The following is a 13,503-nucleotide window of genomic DNA, read 5'->3' as shown; positions in this document are numbered from 1 at the left end:
AGGTCATGTTTCATCCAGCAAAAGAATAATCTTTTTAAAGGCTTGTGCTGCTGCTTTTAAGTGATGTGACCTGCTTGCTAACATGGAAACTTTTGGGGGGGCTGAACGTGCAAGCTAAAGTATGTTTTCCACATCAAGTAACAAAGACTCAGAACTGAATACTGTACAAACAATTTCATGAAGTCTAAAGTCTTCATGAAGTCTAAAACTAAGCTTATTACTCTACACTTTCTTTAATTATTTTTACTTAAGCTGTTTCCAGGAGGTTTTGGAAGTCAGTGACATATACCACATACAAACACTGTTTATTTCTAAGGGGTCTAGGCTGAGGAAAACACTTGATAGTGAATAAAAACACTATGTAAAAAAGAAAACCAAAACTGATGCACTGCTTTGGCTTCRCATTTTTCCCAAGTGTTAAAACTGAGGAAGTTGTGGCAAGTAACAGGATTAAAAAATGCATATTCTTGTTTGAGTAGTATCTGTTTCAACAAAGTGAAGTTTTAATCTGACAGTGATTTGGATAAATTGTTTTGAAAGTTTGACGCTGATGTCCTGAATCCTTCTAGAAACTTGGCTCAAGCGGTATCGTAACTTTTATTTTTTGCTTCAGAGAGTAAATTAGTATAAAGATGCCCTATAGTTGTAGGATTTTAGTTGTCTTGAGTGAGGTACTCCTAGCATTTAATGTATTCTTAAGTCTGTTTTGTGGCTTCTGATTAGCACTGAGCAGTGAAGTTGTAGTCAAACAGGATTGCACTGCTTGAGCCTTTCCTAGGAAATAGCCTTGTGTTCAAGTTAGCGTGACTTTGAATTACTGCACGTCCAGTAACGGCAGTARGCCGTTCACGTGCTGCTCTTTGCCTGCCACAAGTGTAAGGTAGCGTGCTTTTGCTTAAACTTCAGTGAGGAAGGTCATGTATTAAGCTGTGGTAACTTGAACACACATCTAAACCTTGACATATGAGTGGCTGTGTTATTTTCCCTTACCTATGAGTGTTTTGTAATTTGGCTTCCCGCTCCCTAACTCATTTTTTCAAATGTCAGCCTTGTTCTTGAAGGGGGGGTTGGGTGGAGAAAAGGCATATGAAACCACATAAGTGCGGGGAGAAACATCYGAACATATAATCTAGTCTTCTAATCCATTGAACTTGTTCTGCAAGGCTTATACAGGAATGGCATTTGCTTACCCCCAAACCACTGCGTCTGCTTCTCAGCTCCAGCCTGTAGGACAGGTGTATCCTGCACCTTACCAAGGTATGTTAAGAAAGTGCATGYGTTACAGAAGTTTTTAATACCTGCTGTAAATGGTATTTATAATGAATATTTATGTAGCAGTGGTAGACATAGACATATCCATCCTGTATGGAGTGCCATGCTGTTTCACAAGTTTGTATTTTAATGCCAAATAGGGGCAAAGAATTCGTAGTAAATCTTTTCCTTACCTTAAGGAACTTTGGACAGTGTGAAAGGGGAGGGAATCTCTAGGTGTATTCCCAAGGCTGTGTATTACTAAAGGCATTTTATAGCTGATACTTCCAGTTATAATTGTGTAACAGTAAAGGTAAAAGTAAATAGCTTTCCAGATATCGTGTCTSTCTTAGGATGGCCCCTGTTCTCCCAAAACCATCTGGCAGGCTTAGAACTGCTAAGTATTGCTCTTGATATGTCTGCATGAAGATGTTTTGTCCTTGTGACTAAAGATCTCTCCTTTCCGTTCTAGYGCCTGGGGACGTTACTTCCTTTTTAATGACAGAGGCTCGGCAACATAACACTGAAATCCGAATGGCCATTAGCAAAGTAGTAGATAAAATGGATCATCTGGCTGCGAAGGTAACGTGTGGCATAGTCAGGCTTGTTAGCAAAGTTAGTGCCACTTGCTCTCTGACTGTAGTCCGGGGAGTTGGCTTTACTGAAATACCTGCATTAAGGTTGTAAGTGATCAACTAACTTAACAAAAATTTCAGTATTATCAGACCTTAAGTGGTAGCARTTCAGCTCCTATATAAAAAGTAAGAATAGCTTCGGGGAAGGTGCTGTCTCTTACCATCTTAAACATCATATGATGCATTCTGTTTGGAGAGTGTCACTGCCCTTCAGGAGATGTCACAGCTGACACAGCAGCATATGACTTAGCACTGTGCGTGGTTAGGTGGAATGGTTCAGTGGTTCTTTATGTGGGTGTCTGGCTGTTATCTGCATTCACAAATTCATTTCRTATGCCTTAAGAATGACTTATCACTACAGGTGGAGGAGTTGAAGAAACAAAACACTGGTAATAGCTTATTGCTACCTGGTATCTCRTCTGTTACCATGGAAGCCTCCATGATCATGAGCAACATCCAGCGCATAATCCAGGTGAGCATGGCCAGCCTTATTGACCCTTTTCATAAGGATTTGGAGCCCACTGGGCTGTTCCTGATGAGAATAGCTGTACTGGCTTGGACCAAAGGTCCATCTAGCCACRTGTTCTGCCTCTGACCAAAAGCAACTATATGATAATCCCCCCAAATGCTCCTCKGGCCTCCCAACAGTTTGTGGTTTGGGGACTTTTTGAGCCAGAGCTGATATCTTCATATTTAATAGTCCGTGGCAGAGTATTCATGTGAAAGAAACTCAATGTCATCTTGAACCAGTATAGACTTACTATCCACAGTATCCTGCAGGAAGGGGTTCAACAGCTGAAGTAGGTGTTGCAAGAACCACCTACTTCTTTTTGTCACCATTTAGCWGTTTCCCTAGGTAGTGAGAAAGTCAACTAGAAGTTAGCATGCCTCCTTCTCATCACATTACCACGGGAGGTGATAGGCCTCACCACCATACTGCATCTGTACAAATAAAAGGGGGCGGCATGGGGTTGGCACTGCTGCAAGGAAGTCTGAGTAAGATCAATATTCATGCTGTGCTTTAGGAGAATGAGAGACTGAAGCAAGAGATATTTGAGAAGAGCRGCCGGATTGAGGAGCAGAATGAGAAGATCAGCGAGTTGATTGAGCGGAATCAGAGGTAAGGAGTGGGAGGGTGCAGCCTGCCTGCATCTGCAGGGGCTGTTTCTAACTGACACACGTTTGGTCAGGCGTAACTATGACTTTTGCTAGCCTTTTGGTAAGGTGGAAGGAACTGTAGGGGATGTGTTCCTAGTTCCAGTGTTTGGTGTATATTTTCATAAGTCTCAGAAGGGGAATAACTTCTTCAAGGAAATAGCAAAGGCCTGTGGATTTCAGGATATCAAAAATCTTGGCTGTATGCTAGGAACACTAGAGCAGTTGCAGAGAGCTGCACGTCTCAACTGATATTATCTATGCTGAACATTGGACACTCCTGTTCCACCCTTTTGAGATCAGTTGCTTTTCAGTGCAGGACATCATGCAGAATTGTCTGGGACTTGTCATTAAGGAAGCTTTAAACTATTGCTTTTTCTGTCTGAGCCTTTCTCTTAAATTCAGGTACTTATGTAAATGCTTACGCCATCTTCCCCTGTTCACAGATATGTTGAACAAAGTAACTTGCTGATGGAGCAGAGGAACCATTCACTGCAGGCAACAAATGAAAACACACAAGCAAGAGTGTTGCATGCAGAACAGGAGAAGGTAAAACCATGGTGACCATGAGCAGAGCCAGAGACCTCTGGCTGTAGCTAGAAAGGGGGCTTGATGTTGCACTAAAGCATGCTGAAGCCTTGTTAGTCAAGGCTTAAGTCAGATCTCTTAAAAGACGCCCATAGTTCTCCACTGATGCTTTTCAAAGCWGTTTGGAATAAACTTTGAATATTTTTATGGTTTTCATGACAAAAGCAGCACAGAGCRTATAAATTTAGATCTTTATAGCTTGAATATTTGTAGTTTAACRGGAAGGTGTCTCATTTATTGTTAACCTCATAGGTGTATGGCCAACAAGTTGAGCTATTGCATGTATCAGCAGGGCTTCATCTGGYTGAAAATGCAAATCGTTTAGTTGCACTGACAATTTCAGAAAAGCCTTATTCCTTCTCTTTAACTGTCATAAAGATTGAGCGTAGCTGTAAGAAAAATGATTTCCTACTACAGTTCTTTCATTGCAATTTTTTTGCACTCTTTAAATTGAGAGCTAGTTGTTTCTAGCAATACATTTATTGTGCTCTTGTGAAAGGGTCTATTGGGAAATAGCTTTCAAACCAGTTAAATGCACTTATGCATGGCTTTTTATCCTGTAAAAGTGCACTCATGACAGCGTAGCCCTGTCAGGCTAGCTTTGGGGTCTGTAGTTGCATGGTGTCTTCTGTGTTTTCTCAAGCACTGGCTTTTTAAATTACACCAAGTTCAGTCTTGTACTGTGTCCCTCTGCCATGAGTTCTATATCTGCAATCCAGGTATGAGATGATAAATGCTTGTTCTGCATGAGAACCATGAATTAGTGCATTTGCAAGTGATGGAAACGGCTTCTTTCTAAGGTATGCTAGGAAGTGTTTCTGTAAGCTAAAGAATAGAGCAATAAATGGCTGATACACATATGCTGGTGCCAGTAGATGGTGAAAGATGGCTGTAGCTTTCCACTGAGAGCCCAGGTCACACTACAGAAATAACTATAATAATGTAGGCTGTGTGAGAGATTCTAATCAGGAATAAGTCAGATTGAAATCATCAATAAAATTGCTTTTAATAAAATCTCTTTCCGTCAGTGAGCACAGCATCCTGCTTATGTGAAAAGTAGCTTGGGGAGGAAGCATCTTCTAGAGGTATAAGATCTGATCTTCAGGAATCTCTTGGGACTCATCTGCAATATGAATTCACTTGATTCAGTAGTCTCTGCCTAGATGATAACGCTATTGCATGAACAGACCCCAGACTAGATGAGAAAAGCCTTAACTTGCACTGGAGAACCTTTCCCTAGTTGTGAGAGAGTGCTGACTCCAAATACAAAGTCTGACATTCCTTCCTTTTCCTGTTACCTGAACTAGCTTGCTCTGTGACTGCAATTGCTGAGATAACTGTATGGGAATCTGTCTTTAACTTTGGTAATAGAACCAGGGAAGAGGATTGTAAACTCTTTTATCTGCTCTTTACTTACAAATTGGGAGTCACCATTTATTTTGTGATATATACCAGGCAGCTGTACCCAGGATCCCTGAGGAGAAGTGTTAATAATTTGCTGCCTTTGGGTTATAGATCTTTGACCCTTGGAGAGCATGTCACAGCTTTAAATCAAGGCTTATGTTCCATAAGGTTGATAATTCCCCACACTTTCCACTGCAGTGAAATGATAGTTAAGTGTAAGAGCTGCAGACTACCAGTCTGCAGCTTGCTGGTCTGTAAAGAGTGTGGTGTACAATGTATCTATGTAAGGATACGCTTAGCTTCTTTCTTTTTAAGCCAGACATCGCTGCTTTTTCTGTCTTTGAGCTTTTGCAGCTCTTGAAATAACTTAAATGTTTCTCTGGCACGTCTCAGGCTCCTGTAATGAAGCACTTAGCTTTTCTGATGATGATTAATGCCTCTGCCTTTCCAGTTGTGTTCTTAACTCTTCCTGTTTCCTGTTGCTGCTTTCTTTTCCTAGCGCATGCTGCCAGTGGATCGGGGCTGGGACCAGGTGAGGCAGTGTGTCTGCTGACTGTGTAGCTAATAGATAATTGTGCCCTAGATAGTCAGCCCAGCTTCCTCTTCAGCTAGCTATAGATACTCATTGGCGTTAGAAGAATTGCCTCAGATCTTGAATTAGCACAGATGTTCAACTTGGAAAAGGACATTAAAACTGGTAGTGTAGCCATTGGCCACCTCCTTCTCGAGGAGCCCTTTGAAAGAACTTTGTCACATCGCTGCTCGTTTCACCTCCCCCATGGGAGAAATAGGATGTGATCATATAATTGTCAGACCAGATAAAGATCACATAAGATTCTTGGAACCTGAAAGCTGGAGGCTGGAGCTGAGCTAGTATAGATTTGAAGCATTCATGGCAGAGACTTAGGTCTATTAAGTTAATGACATAAAATTTCCTTTTTGCTTTTCTTTACGTGCCCTTAAAGACTGAGGCAAGTGTTAAAATAACCTTTAGATGTGACACTGTTTTAAGGGTGGTAGGAGTTGGTGTCTTGAACTACAGTGAGACATTTATGGAAACGTAACAGGAAAACAGATCTGTTTTTAGCCAGGCTCTGTTAAAATGATTCTTAAAATTAATGGTGTAGTATCAGCCCTTGAGGTCAGCACGTATTCATCCTCACTGTAGTTGGAAGGATTTGGCTCACAACTCTTCTCTGCCAGAAGGTGGTGGTCATGGACTGAAGAGACCATATAGAAACTCCAGTTCAGGACAGCTTATCTATTACAGGAACGCCTGTTAGGAACCTGAACAGAGGCACAGATATAGAAACTGCATAGGCATTCCCTGCAGCAAGTGAGGCTTCCTGAAGGAAGTAGCTCTAGCTCTGCAGAGCATCCTCTGAAGTCTGTGTGTCCTACACAACAAGATTGGGAAAATGACTTTGTTTGTGTCTTTGTCTTGATGCCTTTAAGCCTCTTTTAATGTGGTGTTTACATGTTGTCTAATAAGCTGTATTAGTTTCTGGTTTTCCATGAGTCACTAACTTAAGCAATACTAAATCTGAACAGGTCAACAAATGTATTGAGAGAAGCATGCTCTAAAATGACTGTCTTGCCATTCGGGCACCTCAAAGTGACTACATGCTGCGTGCTCTGGAGGGAAGGTGCTCCTTTGACTGGAACAAGCCTATATTATCTGTGGCTCTGTAAGCTTATTAAGGATAATTAGGTCTGGGAGCCCAGGCTCTTACCTGGTTAGATATTCTTATAGCCTGAAAACTCTAAACAGAGCCACCAATCACCAGTACTAGTCTTGAAAACATGTTTAAACTCTGCGGGAAAACGCACTGAGGTGAGCTGATGTGGTGATGACTGTTGGTAGCCTTGTGCAATTTTCTAGTCAGTCTGGACAGGTTACTGCCAAGTGACTCTCAGTAGTGTGGCACAAAGTTATCATTACCTCCTCAGTTTGGAAATGCCTCTGAGGTCCTGGATCCCAGCACATAGGTCTGCAAGACCTGCCTGAGCTCCATTTGCACTGAGGTGTGGGGCAAAGTTATCTYTGACAGAACAGTTGTCAGGAGGGGGTGGCTGGTCTGTCGTCTCATTCATGGAAGTAAGCGTAGACTCTAGGTCTCTAGTACCTCATTGGTTCCACCTGTGAGAACAATTTTTGGCACCTTCTTGAACCCACATATCTTGCTGTTCCCTTTTTTCCCCTTCCCTGCTCCCTTCTGTGATGCAGGCCAAAGTTGCAGAGGAGCTAGCGACTGCCACGGCACAGGTTTCCCAGCTGCAGCTGGAGTTGACTGCCCACCAGAAGAAGGAAATGGACCTGCGGAAACAGCTATCTGCCGCCCTGCAGGAGGCAGAGCGACATGAGATGCAGCTCAACAAACTGCAAGGACAGTTAGCAGGTAAGAGCTGTGTTGTGCAGCGAGGATTAACTTCCTCGTTTAGTCCACTGGTTTGTTGACCAACGTCGGCTATGCCGGAAACTTTTCCAGTGGCCAGTTTCCATTGCCGTGAAGCCTTGCAGGTTACTCCAGTGTGTCTCAACAGAACTTTCTTCAAAACTAATGAAAGAACGCCACGCAGTACGCTACAAAGCTATTGCAGTTGTTACGGTAGGGTGGTACAGATGCCAAAGTCTTATGTGGGTTAAAAGAACAGAGTGTCTGACTAAGGCAGTCTCTGAAGCATGACAGTGGAGCCGGCAGAAGTATCACTGCGTATTTGCCCTGTTCTAATGCTCCTCTGCAGGCATGAGTCATGAGGCGCGTTGGAAACCCGACGCTGGGCTTGGCGATCAAAGTGATCAGTCAAAAATTAGTTCTCTCGGTATACTACTGCTATGCAGTTTGTTTCCTTGTTTTAATGGGTAAAGTGCCTTTTTTTTTTTTTTTTCTTTCTTATTTGGAGGAGCCCACAGGGTTTGGGGCTCAGAGTTCTTTGCCAGGGCTCCCCCAAGAGGTATCATTTCTATGCTTTCTCTTTTTCTTCTCCCTTTAGCTTGTGGTTCTGATCACACTCCTTCCATGTCCACCAGTAGTGCTCTGTGATGTCTTGGCCTGCACTGGATGCTTTGGACATGCAGTTTATGGAAAGAAGCTGATTCCTTCTTTGGCATTAGATGGGGGAGCAGGGAATAATCCTAGATATTTCAGTGGCTCACTGTGGACTCTTCCAGAGTTGACAGGCTCCTGGCTTGTTTGGCTTTTCTCACATTTCTCTGTGATGAGCTTTCTTCCTTCTAGGCGCAACGTGTCTTGATCACACGTTTTGTCAAAATAGCTGATTATAGGTATGAAATTTGAGGTTTCGTGACATGCATTTGCTGCAGTTAAACTGCAAGGGTGTCAAGAAAAGATGTTGATCCCTTGAGATGTCTGAGGGGTGTGCGCATCTGTGTTATCACTAACAGGAAAATGAACAGAATCATTTTGTCGCAGGGATGCCTTTTGTAGAAGCAAGGTCTTGCTCTTGCTGAGAGAGCTAACCTTTTATAGAGGAGCCAGAGGTATTTGCTAGTGGTTGAAAAGTTTAGGTGGAGGCTGAGGTGTAAGTGTGCCCGTTTCATGGAAGAAACTCTTGACAAACTCCTGTTTCCCACTGCAGATGCTAACCCAGTGCAAAAAGCACTGTTCCATTCTTTCCGCCTCCCTCCCTCCCCCCTCGCCCCAAAATGTACTAAGCTGAAACATGTAGTGCTGAGATCCACAGTAAGGTGTATTCTTGCAGAGCTCCAAGAAGCCTCAGAAGATACTCAGACTAGATTCAAAGCTGAGAAGCAGAGCCGCAAGCACCTGGACATGAAGATTACAGCATTGGAAGAAGAGCTAACAGATCTAAAAGTAGAAAAGGAGACCCTTGAAAGGGTACGTTCAGCTCTAGCATTGCAGAGAGACCCAGAATTTGAGCTGTTTACTAAAACTTACCTGCATGTTTACATGCAAGAATGTTGGGTTAAGATGACTCTTGACTCAATCACAAGCAAGGATCACCATGCTGGTGGATCCTTTGTGCTTATGTGACTTTTGAATGCCTTACCTAGTAATAGGTTAACCTTCCTACCTATAAAGTAAGTCTCAGCTTGACTTTAAATTGATAAGATTCCCTCCTCAAAGAACAACTTTGTCCAAGAGGAAGACAAGCTACTTTGGTGCAGTCTGGCCTATGCTTAAGTCCTGTTCTGTATTTCAGAACCTTGCAGAGAGGAAGAAGAAATCCCTTACAGAGAGAGCTCAAGCAGAAGAAGAGATGGAAGAGATGCGCAAATCGTATCAGCAGGAACTAGACAAGCTTCGACAGTTGCTGAAAAAGGCACGGACTTCAACTGACCAGGCAGCAGCAGAGCAGGTGAGGAGGCATGGAAGTTTCTCCAGCAAGTGTCTGGAAGACATGTAGGAATTTACAGGTAGGAAATGAGCATGAAAACTGCTCGGGTAGTAAAAGAATGGAAATGGTATCTTTGTGCTTTTAGGGGGTAATTTTCACACGGGGTTCACTTCTTCTCTGTTGTCCATCTAAAATATCTTTGCTGGTGTTTATTGGCCCTGCCTCTGACTCCAGGGTTTATACAGATGTCTCTATAAAGAAGCGCATGGCTTGGTTTGGCCAGAAGGCTGCAGAGTTCTGGATGCAGCATTGATGCAGACTGGCATGCCATATCAAACTGACTGTGTTAAAGAGAATGTTAAACCAAGGGAAGGAGCCGAACTGAATTCGGTTTGTAGCAGAGAGAAGTACATAGGACTGCTGCTGAGTGACGGGACTGCCTAGAAATGAGCCAAGAGGGCTGAAGTCTGAGCCAAACCTTCAAGCCAGCCTGCAGGGTTGTGGCCAGAATTGACCTCTGAGAGGTGTGGGCAGGAATACATGACCACTGCTATCTGCATGTTGGTATTCCAGCCTAGGGCAGGATGTGTTGCTTTTCTACCACTTGTCAGGCCCTAAGCTTTCAACAACTTGTTGTAGAATACAAATCAAATGTGCATTTGTTCCTAATGACTTCTCTTACATGATGGGCAGCTGTCACTCATCCAAGCAGAGCTGGAATCCCAGTGGGAAGCCAAATGTGAACGTACGCTGGCCTCTGCCAAGGAGCAACATGTTAGGCAGTACCAGGAGGTGTGTGAGCAAAGGGATTCTCTGCAAGAGAAGGTGTCCCAGCTGGAAGAGAAGGTAAAGAGCTGTTCCTCACTGTTGAAATGTGATGCCAAATAACCAGTAACTGTAACCAGCGATTCCCTGCCACCTGGTTGTGGTTTGTCTTTCAGTTTCCATTCAAACTGTTTTGGAGTTTGAACTTGTTGGTGGGATGTGTCTGTACTTGTTTCTGCTACTCTGGCTTGGTTGAGTAGTAAGTTTGTTACTGAAGCTCTGAATGAGGTAGAGCCAAAAAGATGTCAGTCTCGGACTAAAGCAACAGTTAGTCTCTTCTGCTAACCTGTGCTGTTCTATTTGAGTGACTGTTCTTGAGCAGAAGTAGTCTTGAACTGGGTGATACTGAAAAGGGCTGTAAACTGATGGGTTTCAGTTCTTATCTTTCAGCTTGTGACTCTAAAACATTCGAAAAAAGAGGAGGAGCAGAAACTGTCCGAGTTGCAGCAACGTTTGGAGCACCTAGAGCCTATCAAAGAGAAGGTAAAGCAGCTGAATATGACCTGGTGTGCAGTAATCACTAGCCCCAGGCCACCATGTCCATAACAAGAGCATGAGTGCCTTGTTGGAAGGAAAGAATTTCGCAATGCTTCCAGCAAACCAGAGCAGGCCCAATGATGAGACCCAGCCCTCCTTTCACTGGGAGCTCAATAATGCCATGCCCATTCTTGGTGTTACGTGAGCTGGAAAAGTTCGTGACATGGTTGTGAGTCACCAAGGATTTTGYTTGGTTGGATCTCTTCATTTTGGTGCTGTTGAGTCTTTTGCAGCTCTCTGAAGTCCTGCCTGAAGCTACGCTAAGCAGTTTTGCACCTTGCTAAAACAGAGTTTACAGCTAACCATTCTGGTGCAAGGTTAATTGTGGTCCTGTCTGTGAAGCTGCTCTAACTTTAAATTTCTCCTTGGCAGTATTCGGCCTTGCAGTCTGATATCGTGGTGCTGAAGGCTGGCTATGAAGAACGCATACAAGAGCTGGCGAAGAATCAGGACAGATCTCCACCTGCAGACTTCGTAGAAGAAGTGAGCTTGGCTAGCAAGTATTTCTCCTTACTAGGCAGATATGTTCTCTCTGTTTAGCTTAAATTATTTCTCTACTGAGGAGAAATTTAAAAAAAGGAAAAGAGAACATTTGTCCTTATCCCTTGGGGTTTTTTCCCCCCATGGAAGCACTGGGTATCATATGATATGTTTCTAGTAGCAGGGAGTAAAGGATGTGATTCTTAATTCTAGCTGMCCACTCTGTTGCTTGATCTTTAGTATAAAACTTAAGATTTAAGACTTGATTTAAGACTTTAAAGAATGATGGAAAATTTAATGACAACCTGCCTCAATTTGGAGAGATGGCTTTGGTGTGTGTATAATGTATCAGAATCTAAACAACATGACTATTCTACTTCAGTACTGGAATTTCTAATGTGAAGAATGAATTCTTTGAAACCAAATGTGTTTTGCTGGGTTTATTGTTCCCTCGCCTGTGGGAGTATCTGATTTCTTTGGGTCCAGTGCTTCACAAGTTAGTGAGACATGTCTTTTTCTTTCTATTACTCTTCCAGGTAAAGAAGATCATGAATGGCGTGTTTCAATCTCTTCGTGGTGAATTTGAACTGGAAGAGACGTACAGTGGCAGGACGGTTCTGGGTGTTGTCATGAACACTATTAAGGTACAACTGAGATATTTACAAGGTGATAAATGTGAAAGAAGGAGGCTTGGGCTAAAAGCACCAATTCATATTGTGAGTCTGAAATAACTGTTAAGGAGAAGTCTGTCATGGGTGGCAAAGCAACCCAACAGTGGGAGAAGATACAGGGATCTGCAGTAGTTCATCTAGGGTATAACCTACGTTCTCTCTCCTCAATTTTTTTTTTTTTTTAGACTGTAACACTGCAGCTACTCCATAGGCAGCAAGAGAGACAAGAGCATGACAGTAAAGCGGAGGAGTCTGAAACGGGAGCAGGGAAACAGGAGGAATCACTTGGAGCAAAGGAAGACCACGGAGAGCCCGTACAGCATAGCCCAGCACAGAGCGCTACGTGCCCAGCTGATCCTGGGGATGTGACCACAGGCTCCACAGTGTCTGACCAGGAAGGAGAGTCTGCTGCTCTGGTTGCCAGGCCAAGAACTCCTGAGGAGGAACAGGCCACACAAAGCAGTGGAGTGTCAGAAGAGGAGAAGGCCCTGGGGGTTCATGGGGAACGTACCTTCTCAGGATCTGAATCCTGTCCGAATCCTGATAAGGGGCTGGTGCTTGCGGGACAGCCTGTTCCTCGTGTGGATGAGGACTTTGTTTTAGCTGAGCAAAAGGAGGAGAGCAGTTCCATCAGGATAGCTGAGAATGGATGCAGTCTCCCAGGAGTATGTTTGCAGGCAGAAGCTGGAGAAGCTTCTGTTCTAGAAACAAAGCCAAGAGAAGTGGATGTGGCCGTGCTTCCAGAAAAGCGAGCTGCAGAGAAGGCAGAGGAGCTTGTGGGAGGTTTGGAGCCCCCTTCCTTAATTAGTGAGGGAGGGAACTGTACAGGCACCTCCGATGGGGATAGCTCTGAGGAGCCTGCTTCAGTATCCAATGCAGAAGAGAAAAGTTCAGCTATTATCGGAGAAACCCCAGGACACCAGGAACTGCGCTCCAGCCCCAGGCAGAAGGATTCCAGGTAAGCTAGGATTGCTGGGGTAGCCACTGTCTCATTTTCCTGTGGATTGCTCAGGCCAGCACGGCAGCGTGCCTGGAGGTGCAGCCCACCAGTGGCTGGTACAGCTACGCTGTTAGTGCGGGACAGCACGCGCAGCAGGGCTGAGCAGCTGTCCGGGTGCTGCTAATCCCGGACGGCACAAGCCAGGCTGCCGATGGAGTCCAGGCCATCTGGGACGGGCTCTGCTGGGAAGGCAGGTGCAGAACGGAGCATCTGGATGGAGGCAGTGTTGCTCTTGTCTCTTGCAAACAGCTCCTAGCTGAGYGTGGAGGGGAGTGTGCAGTTTCTCTGGGATCTGCGTTGTTGATGGCTGCCGGGGCACTCGGTGCACTACTCCGCACTGGTGAATAGTACCTGTCTTAAAACACTAAGCTGAATTTGCTTGAGTGATTAGGCTTGCACCTTTCTTAATATAACATGTAAAAGGAAACCAAGATCCCATCAGCAGCAGGTGAACTGCTAACGCGTTATGTTCTTCTAGCCTTTTCGAGGATGACAACTTCTTTAAAACAGCATCTCATAAACCAGTGAAGCCTCGAGTTCCATCTGAGGAGGAGGATGAGGAGGAAGTGGTAAATGTTTTTGTCTTTCCATTCCTGCTAAACCGCTCCAGGCGTTAACCTGTAGTTTCTCTGTGAAA

At 44.1% G+C, this 13,503-nt stretch overlaps 1 protein-coding gene across 9 annotated transcripts in view; it reads left to right on the top strand.

Moving 5' to 3' along the window:
- Positions 1-13,503, top strand: part of FKBP15 (FK506 binding protein 15) — a 28,547-nt gene that overhangs the window by 12,655 nt on the left and 2,389 nt on the right. For all 9 annotated transcript variants that reach the window (XR_003252476.1, XM_026059659.1, XM_026059661.1 and 6 more), the window contains 14 exons: positions 1,164-1,257; positions 1,724-1,833; positions 2,248-2,358; positions 2,912-3,006; positions 3,488-3,590; positions 7,261-7,432; positions 8,757-8,893; positions 9,219-9,374; positions 10,047-10,199; positions 10,569-10,661; positions 11,088-11,198; positions 11,732-11,839; positions 12,052-12,824; positions 13,345-13,435. Coding sequence is in view for 8 of the 9 variants with exons in the window: in XM_026059659.1 (XP_025915444.1) it covers positions 1,164-1,257; positions 1,724-1,833; positions 2,248-2,358; positions 2,912-3,006; positions 3,488-3,590; positions 7,261-7,432; positions 8,757-8,893; positions 9,219-9,374; positions 10,047-10,199; positions 10,569-10,661; positions 11,088-11,198; positions 11,732-11,839; positions 12,052-12,824; positions 13,345-13,435 (2,307 nt within the window). In the remaining variant the exon portion in view is untranslated. The remainder of the gene's footprint in view (positions 1-1,163; positions 1,258-1,723; positions 1,834-2,247; positions 2,359-2,911; positions 3,007-3,487; positions 3,591-7,260; positions 7,433-8,756; positions 8,894-9,218; positions 9,375-10,046; positions 10,200-10,568; positions 10,662-11,087; positions 11,199-11,731; positions 11,840-12,051; positions 12,825-13,344; positions 13,436-13,503) is intronic.

Source organism: Apteryx rowi, unplaced genomic scaffold, assembly GCF_003343035.1.
Source record: "Apteryx rowi isolate R43461 unplaced genomic scaffold, aptRow1 scaffold_16, whole genome shotgun sequence".
NCBI classification, from domain to species: Eukaryota; Metazoa; Chordata; class Aves; order Apterygiformes; family Apterygidae; genus Apteryx; species Apteryx rowi.
Note: the sequence above shows the minus strand (reverse complement) of the source record. Positions and strands in the feature narration are given on the sequence as shown.